The following is a 17,446-nucleotide window of genomic DNA, read 5'->3' on the forward strand; positions in this document are numbered from 1 at the left end:
TTCCCGGGTCCCTTGGACTCCCCAGGGAGATTATTGATGAACCAGGAAGCTGAGTGACAGATACCGCCTCCTCAGCCACCCCGGAATCTGCATGGCGCATATAAAAGCTCAGCGTTCTCCGCCTGCTGCTGCCTGGCTGCTTCTCTCCAACACTTCACCCCCACCTCCAGAGGTCCCCGCCGCCGCTCGCTGGTTCCTCCTTTCCTTCCTGTTTGGCCCCCTCCCCACTTGGCTCCCCCGCCGCCACATCCCTCCTGAGCGGGGGTGGGGGGAAGAGAGGAGGGATGCACACTTTGAGTAGCGGTGGCAGGGGCTGAACAGGGAGGAGGGGGGAAGGAGAGGAGAGACGCATGCAGCAAGTGGGGCTGAGCAGTGGAGGGGGCGAGGCCTGGGGTGGAGCAGAGGTGGGGCCTAGGATGCCGCGTGGGCGGGGCCGTGGAAGGAAGAGGTGGGAGACTGGGAGCTAGCCTCTCCGAGGGGAAGCTTCACCTGCCACCCATGTGTGTGTGGTTTTGCTGGGCGGTGTGCACTGCGAAGCTGAGCCGATCCTTTGAAAGCCACGGTGTAAGTGGACAGAAGGTTTCTTTGTGTTCAGTGAGGCCAGGGATGTTGTGGATGTGAGGAGCTGTGCGCTCTTTACCCATCCGGCGCATGGCAGGATAGCATTTTCATGATATTTGCAGTCACAGCCTTGCAAATTAAAGCAGCCAGGGGTGGTTAGAGTTAAGGTTGTGCCTTGTGGCTCCTTGAAGGGTGCCCTGCAGGCAGCAGTATCACGGACGTGGCATCGCGTCTGTTGCTAGAGGAGTGAGCATGCTGCAGGGCTGCAATGCTACTGGGCTGATGCAGGTCTATTGGTATCAGGCTGGGGTGACTGCTGCCTTGACTTGGGACTGCCTTGCTCCGTGGGGCTTGCAGGGTGGAGCCATGTACTCAAGCAGACGTGGCTTTGAGTTCCCACAGGTTTCTTGGCGGGGATATTGAAGAGGCTGTGTGCATGCCCATGCCCCTCACTGCCGTACGGGCTGGAAGAGCCAGACATACCAGAACCACTGGACAGATGTCAGAGGGCAGCAAGATGTGATCCTTGAGCTGCCCCCCGTCACACTCTGGCTTCACGTGGGAGGCACATTTGTTGTGAAGCTGGAGGACGAGAGAGGAACGAGCATGAGCGTGTGACCGCCTCCCCTCCCCTGCCCTCCTCTCCAGGCAGCTGGCCTCTCAGCTCTGGCTCTCCAACCCTTTGAGCTGAGGACAGCATTACGCATGGAAGCCCCAAGCACCACAGACCAGCCCCGGGCACTGTAATATGGGCTGAAACAGGGGGAGCAGAGTTCAGCCGAGGGGTTTTCTATCCCCCATGACAATCGTTCTCTACATTAGCTCTCCTCACTTCCCTGCTTCCTGGAATCCCCTCGCCACATTCTGTCCCTGCTTGTTTCTTCCCCCTTCCCTTTGCCCTTGTTGCGTCCTCCCCTTGGCTGGGATCTTGAGGGAAGAGGGCTTAGGGCTGCTCTACTACACGTCACGGTTTTGAACCAATATTTTGTCCCACATGGAGATGGAAAGTCCCAACTGTGCCATTTTTCGGGGAAGGGATCCCCAGAACGTGCCATTGCAGGAGAACCAAGGCAGAGTCTTTCTGCTTGCTGGCTGCCTGCCTTGGCTCATGTCAGTTTCCCCACAGGCAGAGCATGAAACTAACAAGAGCCTCCCTGCCCTCATTGGGATTTCTGCCATGGAACACTTGGATTTTGCCGCAATGGGCATCGTGCTGACGGAAGGGTCGCGACCTGCTCCACCCCTAAGTGCCATGGTGCCGGGGAAAGTGACGTGTTGTGGGTTCCTGCAGAACAATGCCTGAGCTGTTAAATCCTCAACCCTGCGCTAGGAAGTGCCAGGGTAACTGTCCCTCCCCGGGCCGCCTCTCAGATCTCATCTCTAACCCAAAGGAAGAGACGGTTAAAGTGGACTGGGAAACCAACTGAGGCTTCTCCAGACCTGCCACAGCCTTTCCCTCCCACTGGCAGAGGCCATTGCCTGTATTTGTCATGCTGGCATATTGGGTTGTGCGACTTGTCAGACCCGGTGTGAGTGCCGCCAGGGCAGCAGAAGAGCTTGGGGAACTCAGTTCTCCTGGAGAGCTGGCACCATTCTCCTCCCCCTCGCACAGCCTGTGCATTGGGCCACCTGTTTTGGCTGCAGAGTGAGCCCGGTGCTGATGGCAGTTGCTCAGTCAGAGCCTGAAGAGACACCAAGCTTCCCCTGCAGCCCCTGCCTACAGATTGGACCCAGATACACTGGGGTCACAAGTAGGTAATTCATTTTTCACACCTAGCCAGCCGCTGGCTTCTCAGTGGAGACCCCCAGAACTCATGGTGACAGTAATTCATAGGAGGGCTTACAAGGAACGGGGCGGGCACAAGCTCATTTCACACAGGCCAGCAGCTCACCTTCTGCTTGCCAGGCGGTAATGGGCTTTTGAACACTCCTGACACAGGCTGATAACCTAGGAGCAAACGGTTTTGTGTATCCCACCCCCTGGGGCCATTCAGTCTCCATGACACCCCTGCACAGCGTCCCCTCCACGTACTCACTGTGATTTGGCACCATGCACAGTGTAGTCCGGTAATACCCTGGTAGCACTTGATGCTTTTGTGGCACCGGTCACACTTGACTGGGGAGTTCCCCTCGATCCAGGTGTGCTGCATGACCTGAAGGAACAGGTGAGAAATGAAAGAGATGGCACCATCTGGGCCAGCATTGAAACCCAGAGGCTAACAGGCAATGGGAATTGGGCACACAGGGAATCTGTTGAGTCAAAGGTCTCTCAGGAGACCCTGGATAAACAAGGGTCTGGATCATGGCGGGAGCTGCCACTGCTCCATTCCCTTGGACAGTGGCCTGCTTTGCTCACCAGACAATGGCAAAGAGGCCCAAGCACCAGCTGGTGCTATCCTGTAGAAAAGAGCTGCTCTGCAAAGTTCTCTGACATCTCTCTTTGCCCTGTTCTGAGGGGGTTAACTGGTTGGAGGCTGCCCCTCAATGGCCAGCCAGCCACAGGGAAGGCCACCAGCCTCATCCTCTGCTGCTCCCCCCGCCTCGGGAGAGCTTTGGGAAGCCTGGCACAAAGAGCAAACCATGGGAACCTAAGTGATCTGCAGGTTAATGGGCAGGGGTGGTTATGTGGCGTTACGCTCCAATAACGATGGTGTGTGGGGAGGGGAGAACTGGCCCCACCCTCACCATCCCCAGTATCCATTCTGGTGGAGCTTTGGACCACTCCCAGCTGGATCTCAGGTGAGTTCATTGGCCAATAGTCTGCTAACCCCCTGGCTAAGGTAGAGCGGGGCTTCTAAAGCTTCACTCATCTCCCCTGTTGAGCCGCAGGTACACAGTTGAGCTACCAGCCACTCTCACAGGGAATTCAGCACATCCTGCATAGGCGTTAGCAGAGCTAGAAGGGAAACCAGTAAGCTGTCGTCTACACATGTGCTACTCACATTGGTGTTCCTCTTGGATTTCACGTATGTGCTGATGCACGAGGCAATCTCTTTGGACACACACCGTTCATGGACGGTATATTTACAAACTGCAGCAGAGAGGGGAAAAGAAGTCAGCTGTGACCCCTCGGCACATGCACACTGCAGGCACTTCGGAGCAGCCCGAGGACACAGACAAGAGCCAGAGCTCCCACGCATCCGGGTGACACGCTGCATTGGCCAGAGTCAGAGCAGGGAGGGACGTAGTCCACCACCTAGCCTGCCATGTGAAGGGGTGGGCTGCTTGCTAGCTTACGAAACAGAATGGGCCAGAGCCTGCAGGTTTCCAGCAGCACATGCGGGGAAAGGCTGAGCACCTTCAAACTCCACTGAGCTCCAAGGGGAGCTAGGCACTCACTACCTCCCAGGCATTGCTCCGCAGTTGCAGGCTCAAGCCTGTACCATTGAATTAACAGGAGAGCCGGCAGCCTGGAGGAAGATGCTGCAGGGAGAGGAGAGCAGCGTCCCCTGCTGGCAGAGGTGAGTGATGGGCACCATATAACTGTCTAGGGAGCTGGGGTATCGAGCCTGACCAGGAGCACTTTGGAGGACCCAGTGGAACTCTTCAGCTGCGAGGAGAACAGGACCCCAGTGTACCAGCTGCTGAGGTGCTCGGTGGTTGTCTAGTCCCTGGACCTTGGGAAGAGGGGTGCCTTACTGGGAAGGAGGGATTGTTTGTCTGGCTGAATGTTAATGTTGACACTCCATTCTCAGCTCTCCCTGGTTGGCCAGGGCACTCCCAGCAGGGGAGAAGGACCTGGACCAGGGGAAGGTTTTACATTCCTTGGGCAAAGCCGGGTGAGTTAGGGATTGAGGTTCAGACTAATCTCTGAATTTCCCAGCCTTTGGAGACTCCTGTCAAACATGTCAAGTTACCCAGATACAGCTTCTGTTGTTAAGGATAGGAAATCAAGAAAGGGCCAGAGCCCCGTTATCCAGAGCTGGGGTTCTGGCTGCGGCCCTGTTATCCGGAGCCGGGGTTCCGTCTGCAGCCCCATTATCCGGGGCTGGGCTTATAGACTCATAGACCTTAAAGGCCAATAGAGATTTTGTTGGCCTCGTGCACATCGCAGGCCACAGAACCTCACCCTCCCACTCCTGAAATAGGCTTGCTTTCCTCAGATGCTTGTGGCACCCAAACCATCCTGAAAGAAATGGACAAGGGCTGTGCTGCAAAGCCAGAGCAGGGGTTGAATGCTGGTCAGTGTGCTGCAGTGCGACAGGCCATGCATGGGGCACAGCGGGCTAGGACAGCAGGACTCACAGGAGCAGCACAAGCCCTGTTTCCGGACCCCCAACAGCATGGTGCGGCAGAAGTTGCAGTAGGCAGGTTTCTTGAAGTGCTTCAGTCTCCAGGCATGCTGCCCGTCGTCCTTCACGTTCTGCAGTCAAAGCACAGCGGGAGTTAGGGAGAGGCACTGTCATAAACATACAGCTAAGGGTAGCATAAAATCCCTCCTTTACCTGTAAGGGGTTGTCATAAATATAAAGGGAAGGGTAAACCCCTTTAAAATCCCTCCTGGCCAGAGAAAAAAAATCCTCTCACCTGTAAAGGGTTAAGAAGCTAAAGGTAACCTCACTGGCACCTGACCAAAATGACCAATGAGGAGACAAGATACTTTCAAAAGCTGGGAGGAGGGAGAGAAACAAAGGGTCTGTATGTCTGTCTATATGCTGGTTTTCTGCTGGGGATAGACCAGGAATGGAGTCTTAGAACTTTTAGTAAGTAATCTAGCTAGGTATGTGTTAGATTATGATTTCTTTAAATGGCTGAGAAAAGAATTGTGCTGAATAGAATAACTATTTCTGTCTGTTTCAGAGTAACAGCCGTGTTAGTCTGTATTCGCTGTGAGCTATAACTCACGAAAGCTCATGCTCAAATAAATTGGTTAGTCTCTAAGGTGCCACAAGTACTCCTTTTCTTATTTCTGTCTGTGTATCTTTTTTGTAACTTAAGGTTTTGCCTAGAGGGGTTCTCTGTGTTTTGAATCTAATTACCCTGTAAGGTATCTACCATCCTGATTTTACAGGGGGGATTTCTTTATTTCTATTTATTAAAAGTCTTCTAGTAAGAAAACTGAATGCTTTTTCATTGTTCTCAGATCCAAGGGTTTGGGTCTGTGGTCACCTATGCAAATTGGTGAGGCTTTTTATCCAACATTTCCCTGGAAAGGGGGGATGCAAGTGTTGGGAGGATTGTCCATTGTTCTTAAGATCCAAGGGTCGGGGTCTGTAGTCACCTAGGCAAATTGGTGAGGCTTTTTACCAAACCTTGTCCAGAAAGTGGGGTGCAAGGTTTTGGGAAGTATTTTGAGAGGAAAGACGTGTCCAAACAGCTCTTCCCCAGTAACCAGTATTTGTTTGGTGGTGGTAGCAGCCAATCCAAGGACAAAGGGTGGAATATTTTGTACCTTGGGGAAGTTTTGACCTAAGCTGGTAAAGAGAAGCTTAGGAGGTTTTTCATGCAGGTCCCCACATCTGTACCCTAGCGTTCAGAGTGGGGAAGGAACCTTGACAGGGGTTAAGAAGCTCAAATAACCTAGTTGGCACCTGACCAAAAGGACCAATAAGGAAAGAAGATATTTTCAAATGGGGGGGGGGTTGTTTGTGCTCTCTTTGGTTGTTCCCTCTGGTTAGAGAGAGAGAGACCAAGCAGGTAACCCAGCTCCTACTGAAATGATACATCTAAAATTACAGAAATTGTAAGTAGTAGCTTTTGTTTTAGCTTGTGAATTTTCCCTGTGCTAAGAGGGAGATTTATTCCTGTTTTTGTAACTTTGAAGTTGAGCCTAGAGGGGAATCCTCTGTGTTTTAAATCTTTTTATTACCCATAAAATCACCTTCCATCCTGATTTTACAGAGGTGCTTCTTTTACTTTTCTCTTTATAATAAAATTCTTCTTTTAAGAATCTGATTGGTTTTTAGTGTCCTAAAAACTAAAGGGTCTGGTCTGTACTTTTATTAAAGGCAATTGGTTGGTATATTATTCTCAAGCCTCCCCAGGAAACGGGGTGAAGGGGCTTGGGGGAATATTTTGGGGAAATAAGAACTCCAAGTGACCCTTTTCCTGAATCTTTGTCTAATTCACTTGGTGGTGGCAGCAATACCATCCAAGGACAAGGAAAGGATTTGTGCCTTGGGGAAGGTTTTAACCTAAGCTAGAAGAAATAAGCTTAGGGGTCTTTCATGCGGGTCCCCACATCTGTACCCCAGAGTTCAGAGTGGGGAGGAAACCCTGACAGGCACAATGGGGGTCTGGGGGGGCACATGGGGCAGCAATTCGCTCACACCAGGGACTGTTCAAGGTCCATTCTGGAGAAGACAGCTGATCCGCTTGTGCTTTTCCACTGTGTGTTTAAGGACAATAGCAAATCATTTGGGTAGTTTTACCCATTTCTCTCCATTGCTCATAAAAACTCTCAAGAGTCAAACACTGACAAACAAAGTCCCTCTCCCCCGACTTCTTCCCATTAGCAAACTGGGAGGGTGTCTCTAGTGGGGTCCTGCAGGGGTCAGTCCTGTATCCGGTACTAGTCCATATTTTCATTAATGATTTAGATAATGGAGTGGAGAGTACGTTTATACAATTTGCGGAGCTGGGAGAAGCTGCCAGCACTTTAGGGGACAAGACTAGAATTCAAAATGACCTTGCCAAATTTGAGAATTGGTCTGAATTCACCAAGATGAAATTCAATAAAGACGAGTGCAAAGTACTTCACTTAGGAAGGAAAAATCAAATGCACAGCTGCAAACTAGGGAATAACTGGGTAGGTGGCAGTACTGCTGAAGAGGATCTGGGGGTGATAGTGGATCACAAATTGAGTATGAGTCAACAATGGGATGCAGTTGCAGGAAAAGTGAATATCATTCTGGGTTGTATTAACAGGAGTGTCGTATGGAAGCCACGGGAGGTAATTGTCCCACTCTACTCGGCACTGGGGAGGCCTCAGCTGGATACCGTGTCCAATTCTGGGTGTTTCTCACTAGGAAAGATGAGGACAAACTGGAGAGAGTCACGAGGAGAGCAACAAAATGATAAAAGGTTTAGAAAACCTGACCAATGAGGAAAGGCAAAAAAACTGGGCACGTTTAGTCTTGAGAAGAGAAGACAGAGGGGGGACCTGATAACAGTCTTCAAATATGTTAAAGGCCATAATAAAGAAAATGTGATCAACTGTTCTCCATTTTCTCTGAAAGGAGGACAAGAAGCAATGAGGTTAATCCGCAGCAAGGGAGATTTAGTTTAGAGATTAGGAAAAACTTTCTAATTATAAATGTAGTTAACTCTGGAACAGTCTTTCAGCGGAGGTAGTGGAATTGCCTGTTTGCTGGGGACTCAGAAATCCCTGCAGATAAGGTTGTCCCTTCGGATATGTCTACACTGGAGCTGGAGGTATCATTTCCAGCTCGAGTAGACATACCCACTCTGGCTCTGACCAAGATAGCATGCTAAAAATAGAAATATCACTACAGTGACGTCAAGGGTGGGATGGGACAACCACCCAAGTATGTGCCTCGGGTTTCAGACAGGATTATGCTTGGGGTGACTAACCCATCCAGCTGCTCATGTTGCTGACGCTACACTTCTATTTTTAGCATGCTAGCTCAGTGAGCTGGAAATCATACCTCCTGTGTAGACATACCCATAGTGTGCTAGGCAAAGAGATGTACAGGTTAAGCTATTATATAGAATATGCTTCACATCTAGCTTTCTGGTCTGCTAGATCCTCCTGAACAGGTGGAAATACGGCAGCTTGGTACCTACATACATGGCCACATTCCTTATTAAAGATGGCTTGGGGGAAGAACACACTATAAACAAATACAAAACCATCTGGCACTATTCAACCTTCTTCCAATATTAGGCAGATAAGAACACTCTGAATCAACAGCCCCATGATGCTGGCTGTCATCTCTTATTTTCTGGAACTGTAAAGGCCATCATTTCTGTACTGAAGAATGCTAGCTCGCTTCTGTATAAACATTGGGGGCTCCAGTCATCCAGCAATCTAGAGAAGAATTTCCCAGATAGTCTCTCTCTCTCTCTCTCTCTCTCTCCATCTCACACACACTTGAGTTTAACAAATAATTCATTTCACTCATTTTGCCTCTTTCTGTTTACCAGCTGCCCACAAGTAGCTTATGATTGATTCCAATGTATTTGCTATGCAAAGTCATTTGCTGAACAATTAAAGCAAATCATTCCTGCTCAGTCTGTGCCCAGTTTGTTCAACCTTCAAGCTGTGCTGACTCTAGAGAGATTACACACGATATGTTTGTGTTCCCTGATTGGATGAGCACATCTCTTAGGCTCAGGTTTAAGGCACAAGTACTTTCCAATAGTCTTAAAATTCACTGTTTCCTTCAACATTCCTGCCAGTCAGTTTGTTCGCTAGCTTATCTGGGGAGGTCCAACACAAGAAGGGGCATAAACACAGCTGCAGTGAATGTGTTTCACATTTCAAATGTCTATGGACAGCAAATTTTACTGGGATGAATTCAGGCCTAATATACACCTTAACTATAAAGAACTTCATCAGAATGAATAAGTAACCTCTGAAAGTCAGGAAATACCTTAACTCTGTCCCTTGTACTTCATCACAGTAAATCAGTTCCATCGCAGGCATGGGGCTATCATCAAGTATTTTACCTGCTCTTCATATTTTTGAAATGATTAATAATTAAAAAAAACTATTTCACACACCAAACAACCAGCCTGGTGTGGTTGTGATCCCAAATCGCTGAGACAAGAGAGAGACTAAAATCTTAGGTGGAAACCAGAGGTGCTGGAATGGGGGTGGGGGGCAGGGGGTCACGGCCGTAAGGGTGAACAACGGGAGGAGGGGGAGGGATCTTGGAGGGGAGAGGTGGCATGGGGCAGGGTCTCGGGGGAAGGGGCAGTGCTAGGGCAGGGCCTCAGGAGGAAGGGGTGGTGTGGGGCGGGGCCTCAGGGAAGGGGCAGTGTGAGGCGGTTTCGGGTGCCGATGGGCCCCCCCACTGTTAGGAAGCTTCTGCTGCCCCTGGTGGGAACACCTTTTAACAGTCAGCCGAAAGCACTTCCAAGCGCTAAATCTCTGTCCTCAGGTGTCTCTCCTTAGAGCTGCTGATGCCACTGGTATTTGGAGCAGCATGGCCCACCCTGCACTGGGTGCTATCAGACTAGACCACAGAACACAGAGAAGCCTCAGATCCTGAACTCAGGCCTTGGCAAGGAGGTGAAAAGAGACTGTCTGGAAAAGTTTCGGGCCATATTCGTCCCTGCTGTAACTCTGGCCCTTTAAAATGTATCCGAGCTGCCGTTTTGCCCCATGCCCACGTGCTGCCTGTGAATTGGGACTTTAAAAAGATTTTGTATTTGCTGATTTTCAAGACCCCTCTTCCGGGCTAGCTCTGCAGCTAAGGCAAGGCAGCATGGAGCTGGGCTGAGTGACGCCAGCTGAGGAGCTGGCCTGCAGTGCCCCCTCCCCGCCGCCATTCCAGCCTGTCCCTCCCGCACTCTGAAGCCATTTGAAAGGACAGTTTGGTCTTTAAGGAAGGCCCCGTTCACTTTCTATCTAGTCACCGAGCAGCCTGATTCCTGTCAAGGGGCTCGCTCTGTGCAGTGCATGCACTCCCCACAGCATGGCTGGAAGGAGGGTGAGAAGACATGGTTGGGAGCGTTCAGTTTGTGAGGCTCTGGTGCCCTCCTGTGGCCCTAAATTGCCCTCTGAATGTTCCACCAGCTGTCCCCAGCATCTAATCTTTCTGCCTAGCACTTCTGTGACCATTCATTATCTAACCCCCGTCAACATTGCCATTACAAATCACAGGCAGTAATCGGACCAGCCTGCCCCAGTCAGAAAGCAGGGTGGTTTTCCCGCCGCTCCCGGGCGACACCCGAGCATGAAGGTGTCTGTATCAAGGGGGATCGGTCGAACGCTGCACATGCAGAGCAGAGGGGGTAGGTGCAGAATAATAGCCCTGGGGTGATATGCAAGTGGAGATCTTCCCGGGCCCTTGCTGGGACACTGGCCCAGTGCAGTCATCTTAGAGGTGAACTCACACCTGGGATGCTGCCACAAAGTACATGCCAAATGAGTCCGTCCCTGTGTTCATTTCCTATTCTCTGGGCAGAGTTGTTGCGGGAAGGAAGTGTTCCCCTGCCCCTCTGCCATGCCCCAGTTCCTCCAGCCAAGTGCCTGGCAATTGAGTTACACCTGAACCCTGGGTTGTACATCTCTGGAGACAAGCCCTGTAGGGCCTGTCCCATCTAGGCCCAGCCCTGGGTACTCACCGTCTCCATCCCCAGCAAGACTAGCAAGGGGATGGTGGTCATGCCGCCCCGGATCCACTCTTCCAGCGTCACGGTGCCATCATGATCATAGTCTATTTCCTCCATCATCTCCTTCAAAATCTAGAGGAAACAAGAGTCCATGGGAGTCACCATGTTCCTGAAGGTAGTGATCCCACTCATCGCACGCACCTTGCACAATAGCTAGTGATCCCGCTCATCGCACGTACCTTTCCCAATGGTCAGTGATCCCGCTCATTGCACACACCTTACTCAATGGCCAGTGATCCCACTCATCGCACATACCTTGTACAATGGCTAGTAATCCCGCTCATCGCATGCATGTTTCCCAATGGCCAGTGATCCTGCTTATTGCACACACCTTACACAATGGCCAGTGATCCAGCTCATTGCACGCACCTTTCCCAATGGCCAGTGATCCCGCTCATTGCACGCACCTTTCCCAATGGCCAGCGATCCCGCTCATTGCACGCACCTTTCCCAATGGCCAGCGATCCCACTCATCGCACGCACCTTTCCCAATGGCCAGTGATCCCGCTTATCGCACGCCCCTTGCAAAATGGCCAGTGCATTCCCATATTTTAAGTACCAGATCAGTGACCTGAGGCAGAGGCCTATGCTGTTCCAAGAGGCCAGCACAAACCCCAAAGCCCAGAACATTTCCACCAGCCCTATCTACCCCTCATAGTGCAGCCCTCTCTATGCTCTCTCCCACCTCTTACACTGGCATGCCCTCCTAACTAGTCCATCAGGTCTCTCCAAGCACCACTTATCTGAACAGCCTCAGATGATTAAGAACAGACGCGTGAAGACACGATCTTTGTCCCTTAGGTACTAATCTAGTCCTGCCTATTTCTCACCTCTGGTCTCCATCCTTGACATCTCTACCATCTCCACCACAGTTAATTGTCAGGAGCAAGCAGAAGGCTCCTGGACAGCAAAGACCCTGTTTAGAAGCCCAGGAGGGGGAGCCCAGCCCCTCCACACAGGGATATCTCTGGGGAATCACACTTTCGGAAGGGGTGTTTTTCCGAGCTCTCCAGGTAGCACCAGCAGCTCATTCACATGGAATTCACCACGGCCTTCCCCACTCAGTCTATCCTGACCACCGCCCCCTGCCCAGCAGAGTCAGAGGCTCCTCTGTCACTTACCGGCTTGAGCTCCGTGGAGTCCCACTCCAAGTATTCTGCCACGTGCACCATTTGATTGATGATCCGATCCAGCTCCTGAGCTCAGACAAAAGGAGGAACCAAAGAGAAAAAATCAGTGCTGCCCCTGGGCCTGCAGCTTGCACTGACTTGAGAAGGCAGGAGATAAGGTATGTGGATCAGAGCCCCGCTGGGCTAGAAGCTGCCTGCAGACACACAGAGAGGCAAGCCCTCATCCATGCAGGGCCCCACCTTACACCCCTGCCAGTCCCATTGGTTTCAATGGAGAGTGGGTGGGAAATTTTCCATCAGAAAAGAGCGTTTAGTTGGAATCGAGATTCCAACGGCTGGGATTCCTGCCAGCTCACCCACCTGCTCCTTAGCAGCCTGCCTGGGTACGTCCACATGGCACTGTTAAATCCGCCGGTGTTAAAACATGGTGTAGACACATATCCCTGGGGGCTGGTAGGATCCCCAGCTCCTTGTCAGCCCACAAGCCTTGGGAGACCCAGCTCCCGAGATGCCTGGCTCTCAGGCTCCCCAGCTCCCTGCTGGCAGGCTGCTGGGGCTCTGGGCAGCTGGGGGAACTAGACAAACATTGTGAAAAGCCCCAAAGGAAATGCTACTTAGACTTTTTCCACATGAAATGTTGGGGTTCCCATTCTGTGGGACATGCAGAGATTTTATTTTCCATTTGGTTTCAGACCTACTTTTTTGTTTTCTCAGGGAGTTCCCCAGGCAATGGGAATCCCACTTTCTAGCACCCTCTATCTCAGCAGGGTTATTCATGGAGTCAGGTGCCAGTCAAGGTGACTAAGCTTGTCAGAATCTGCCCCAAATGGACAAGACAGAGAAACCCGGGGGTGGGGGGGAGAGGGGGCTGGAGGAAGAAAGATAGGAGGGAGTCTCCCAAAATTAGTGTAGGGGGCCTCATCAGGAATCTGCAACAACCAGAGAGTGTGAAGCCCGGAACTGAAGGCAGGGGAGGGTCTGCCCAGAATGGGGGTATGGCTATGACGGTGGCTTTTGCTTTGTGGTGGGGCACTGACCCTGAGGAAATCATGCCCTTCTCTTCCACCTAGAAACAAGATGGCTGAGTGAGAAGCAGATGATTGTTTAAGGGAGAGGCACTGACTGCACTTGCATCTGGGTAGCTTCTTTGCACGGTGACTCCCGAGAAGGGGCCGCCTGGCCAGAAGGAAGTGACACACCTGCAGCCCCAGGCCAAATGGCCAGCGGAGACCTAAGGCAGTGCATCAGAGGCACTCCGCTGCAGCACACTGTTGGCCGGCCCGAAGAACTAGCGGTCTCTCTGGGAGACAACACATATTCCATAAAGAAACGGTTGGGAGGACAGGGCTGTTTTTTTCCCGTGTCCCTCCAAGGGCCTCCGTATTGCCCTCACATACCCAGCTGCCAATCCCCAGGATCAGCCAGCTTGTGCGGCTACATGGAGGTGTCTCCCTGCGTGAGGAGAGCTCCGCAGGCTAGGGCTTACCGAGCTGTCCAGGACGCCATTGCCATCGGTGTCATAGAGACGAAACATAACTGCAAGAGACACAGACATGAGACGTTATGGAGAGTGGAGAGCGGGGCGAGCTCCTGGGGCTGCCTCTTTGTCTGTAGGCTCTCACGGCTGGAAAGCATGCAGCCACTGAACCTGCAGCCTCCAGCCCAGACCCTCTCAGAGGTGGGACTATGGTGTAGCCAGCTGTTCCTCTCTCCTCAGTCGAGCACAGCCAGTTGGACACCACCAATCCCCAGACACGTACACAGGCTGAGAGCCTCAAGGGCCATGTTGGTGCAATGCCGGATCTCCATGGATTAAGGTGGAATGATGCAGCGGAGAACCAGGCCCACTGTCCCCATCGCCCCTCGTTCCCCTCAGCACTCTGCCCCCAACCCCGGAGTGGCAGTGGGTATAGGAACATCGTCTGCCTCAAACTCAGACATCCCCCCGCAGAGGAAGGCTCCCCCGACCCAGGTGCTCCCCACACCATAAGGGTAAGCGAGACCGTGCAGTTGTAGTAGCAAGTGACTTCAAGCCAAGGACTGAAAACGCTCAATTCAGTGGCAGCTGCCAGAACCACCAGGGAGCAGAGCTAGCAAACCAGGGACTGGCAGAGAGACCCCAGCAGACAGCCTGTTAGCATGAGCAGCTAGGTGGGTGCCGATCCCAGCTCTTTCCCTGCCCTCGGTGTCTGCTTTCAGAGCATGTGCTCTACAGGGCAGAAGTGGTGCTACTGCAGTAATGCCATCAAACCAGTACAGGGTCAACATTACTCCAAAGGAGCAAGGCATTTGCTAGACGACAATGCAGCCTAGTGGACAGAGCCTTTGGCTAGGATGCAGGAAACTTGGATCCTGACTCAGTCACTGGCCTGCTGAGTGACCTTAGGTAAGTGTCGTCCCCTCTCTGTGCCTCAGTTTCCCCATCTGGGAAATGAGCTCCTTTGCAAAGCATCTAGAGCTCTACGGATGGACAGTGCCAGGCAACAGTGCGGGAGTAGCTCACTTCCTCCTGGGTGTGGCAGGAGAAGCAAGAACACAGGCCACAGGCATTCTCAGCACACCGCAGGCATGGGGCAGCCCTGAAGGACAAACATGTAATTGTTTCTGAGCCTCAGAAAAAGGAGGTTTTGAAGGTGATATTGAAATTCTCCTACCTGACTTTGCCAGCTGGAAGCCAGTAAATTCTTGGCACCTGGAGAAGTGTTTGTTTTAATCCTAGAATATAAACTCTCCTGAACTGCTTAAGGCTTAACAGCTTGACACTTGTGCTCCAGGATTGGACTGGGCCACCTCACAGTCTCTCACTGTGCTGGGACTTTCCCCTAGTGCCTGTGGCGTGTGCTCCAGCATTTAAGGTTTTATTTAAAAAAAAAAAGAAGTCTCCAGCACTTTTGGTTAGAGACAGCCTTCCAAATACAAACTCCACTTAGACCAGTATGGCGATATCTGCCTGCATCTGCAGACAGCCTGAGACAATAGCTGTGAGATGTCTGAATTGCCCCATGCATTTAAAGAGATGTTGACCCTGGAGTCTAATGATGACACCTTAAATAGCAACACTGTTAACTGTTTCACTGCTGATCAGAGTCCATAAGACAGAAAAGGGATGGTCATATTATGAAGAGAGGCATTATGTAGTGTGAATGGGCATTTCAGTGGGTGTCATGAACAGTGTTTGGGAAACGATCCTGCTCATTTTTTCAAATCGCCTCGCTGTTAGAACTGCTCTCAAGAGCTGCAGCCATTGTGTATCTAGTTAGCTGTGGGTCCCCATTGTCTTTGGCTACATTTTGTCTTTTTTCCAGCTTTACAGTAATGTGCAAATCCAGTCTGAGAGCAATGAATGTGGCAGAGACGGAATTGCTCCAATAAACACGCTTTAGGGCCAACACCTCTAGTCCGCTGTTTATGTAGGGCCACTAGAAATTGTGCCACAATAAAACATATTTTAAGACGCTTTCAAGATAGATTCATAAACCACCCACCAAAAAATCCCCCCCGCCACAGTGAGCATCATCTCCTCCTCCAAAACAAACACATTGCCCCTTTAGAAAAATCATAAAAACAAAAGACAACGCAGGCCACAGAAGCTAGGGGGCAGCCTCATGCAATGCTTAATTTGTGCCAGGGCTTGCTGGGGCTCACATGGCAGTTCATACTCCGGGTACCTCTGGGCTTGCTGCATCAGTTATGCATGTAAAAAATTGCTTGAGCCCCAGCATTTAATTGCTTGAGCCCCGGCACCTCTGTCAATACAAATTAAGCACTGGCCTTGTGCAATTGCATTGCCCGCTAATATGACAAGGACCTCTTCCCCTTGCAATGGTTTGATGTGCGTGATCCTCAGATAGACACAGGCTGGCAGCAGCATCCATCCCTCGGCATAATGACCTACTCTTCGCTCATCTTCCTTCTGCCGCCGATCTTTGTGTCGGCTAAGAAGCAAGAAGCAACGGCGCACAGCAGAAGTGAATGACTAAAGCAAGCCTCAGGCAGAAGGCCAAGCAATTTTAATGAGAACAGCAGAAGAGATGAGTAATTATTGCCCAGCAATGCATGGCCTTTCTTGTCTTATTGCCGCTCACAAACAGAATCTATAAATAAGTCTTGTGCTGTTCTGGGAACCATCTGAAAAAGACAGTCGCTAGCTCCCAGTATCCCCTGCTGTGCACTCTGGCTCCCCACGGGGCCTGTCTGCTAGGGGCACATTCTCAGAATTTCCCCTTGGTGTTTGTGCCACTGTCGGCAGTCATGCTAGGAGCCCTAGTGTAGACAAGTTGCCAGCGGCCCCAGTGTAGTTGGCACTGGGTCATTTCAACCTGCTCTGGGTGAGGTTCTGTAAGATGGTGTTAAAAATGTGGCCCTGCTAACTAGGGTGACCAGATAGCAAGAGTGAAAAATCGGGACAGAGGGTGAGAGGTAATAGGAGCCTATATGAGAAAAAGCCCCAAATATCAGGACTGTCCCTATAAAATCGGGACATCTGGTCATTGTACTGCTGACCTAGGGCTCCCGACGAGGCTGACTCAGTATTAGCCAGTGCTGGACGTTTTCAGCCCAAGGCCAGGTTTTAAAGCTATTTAGGTGTTGCTGCACTCAGCATTGCAATGCCTGTCTCATTTGCCAAAAGGATTTAGGCATAGAGGAGCCAAAATTCCACTGACGGTCAATGGGGCTGAGGCTCCTACGGGCATGTCTACTCAGCAACTGGACACCCAATGGGGGGTCATGTCACCTCCCCCCGCCCGATTTGCTCCTTGGCTTGTACTGAGCATGCTCACACGGACTGAGCATGCTCAGTAACACTGCTGAAGCTGGCTGCCCTCACTCTATCCCCCACTGTGGGCAGGCGCGGGTCATCTCTAGCTGCGTAGACTTCCAGACTCGGGCTGGGGCCTGGGCCCGAGGCAGTGGCATAGCTGGGGGGGAGCGGGGCAGCGGCCGCTCCCCCTCCGAGCAGAAGTGGCGCCTTTTTAATTACTTGGCGCCTTTTAAATGTTTACTCACCCAGCGGCGCTCCGGGTCTTTGGCGGCGGGTCGGGGGGGAGCGGAGTTTTAAAAAGCACCACCCACTGGTACTCACCCGGTGGCGCTCCGGAAGACCGGAGCGAGTGAAGGACACGACGCCGAAGTGCTGCTGAAGACCCGGAGCGCCGCCGGGTGAATACCAGGAGGTGGCGCCTTTTTTTAATCTCTGCTCCCCCTGTTTTCTCCACCTGGCTGCGCCACTGGCCCTAGGACCTTGCAGGTTGGGAGATTCCCAGAGTCTGGGCTCCAGCCCAAGCCTTTCAATCTACACAGCAATGAAACAGCCTCGCAGCCCGACCCCACGAGCCCCAGTTGGCTGGCATGGGCCAGCCGCGGGGTTTTCTTTGCTGTGTAGACACACCCTAATTGCCTAAACTCCTTTTGAAAATGAGACTTAGGCTCCTAAATCCACTAGGCATTGAGTA

At 51.7% G+C, this 17,446-nt stretch overlaps 1 protein-coding gene across 2 annotated transcripts in view; it reads right to left on the reverse strand.

Annotated features, from left to right (window-relative positions):
• The window catches only part of DGKG (diacylglycerol kinase gamma), a 141,922-nt gene that overhangs the window by 77,963 nt on the left and 46,513 nt on the right, over positions 1–17,446 (reverse strand). For both annotated transcript variants that reach the window (XM_073360314.2, XM_073360312.2), the window contains 7 exons: positions 13,480–13,529; positions 11,985–12,059; positions 10,816–10,935; positions 4,807–4,924; positions 3,504–3,592; positions 2,598–2,714; positions 1,045–1,143 (listed from right to left, as the gene is read on the reverse strand). In XM_073360314.2, coding sequence (XP_073216415.1) covers positions 1,045–1,143; positions 2,598–2,714; positions 3,504–3,592; positions 4,807–4,924; positions 10,816–10,935; positions 11,985–12,059; positions 13,480–13,529 — 668 coding nt within the window. The remainder of the gene's footprint in view (positions 1–1,044; positions 1,144–2,597; positions 2,715–3,503; positions 3,593–4,806; positions 4,925–10,815; positions 10,936–11,984; positions 12,060–13,479; positions 13,530–17,446) is intronic.

Source organism: Lepidochelys kempii, chromosome 9, assembly GCF_965140285.1.
Source record: "Lepidochelys kempii isolate rLepKem1 chromosome 9, rLepKem1.hap1, whole genome shotgun sequence".
NCBI classification, from domain to species: Eukaryota; Metazoa; Chordata; order Testudines; family Cheloniidae; genus Lepidochelys; species Lepidochelys kempii.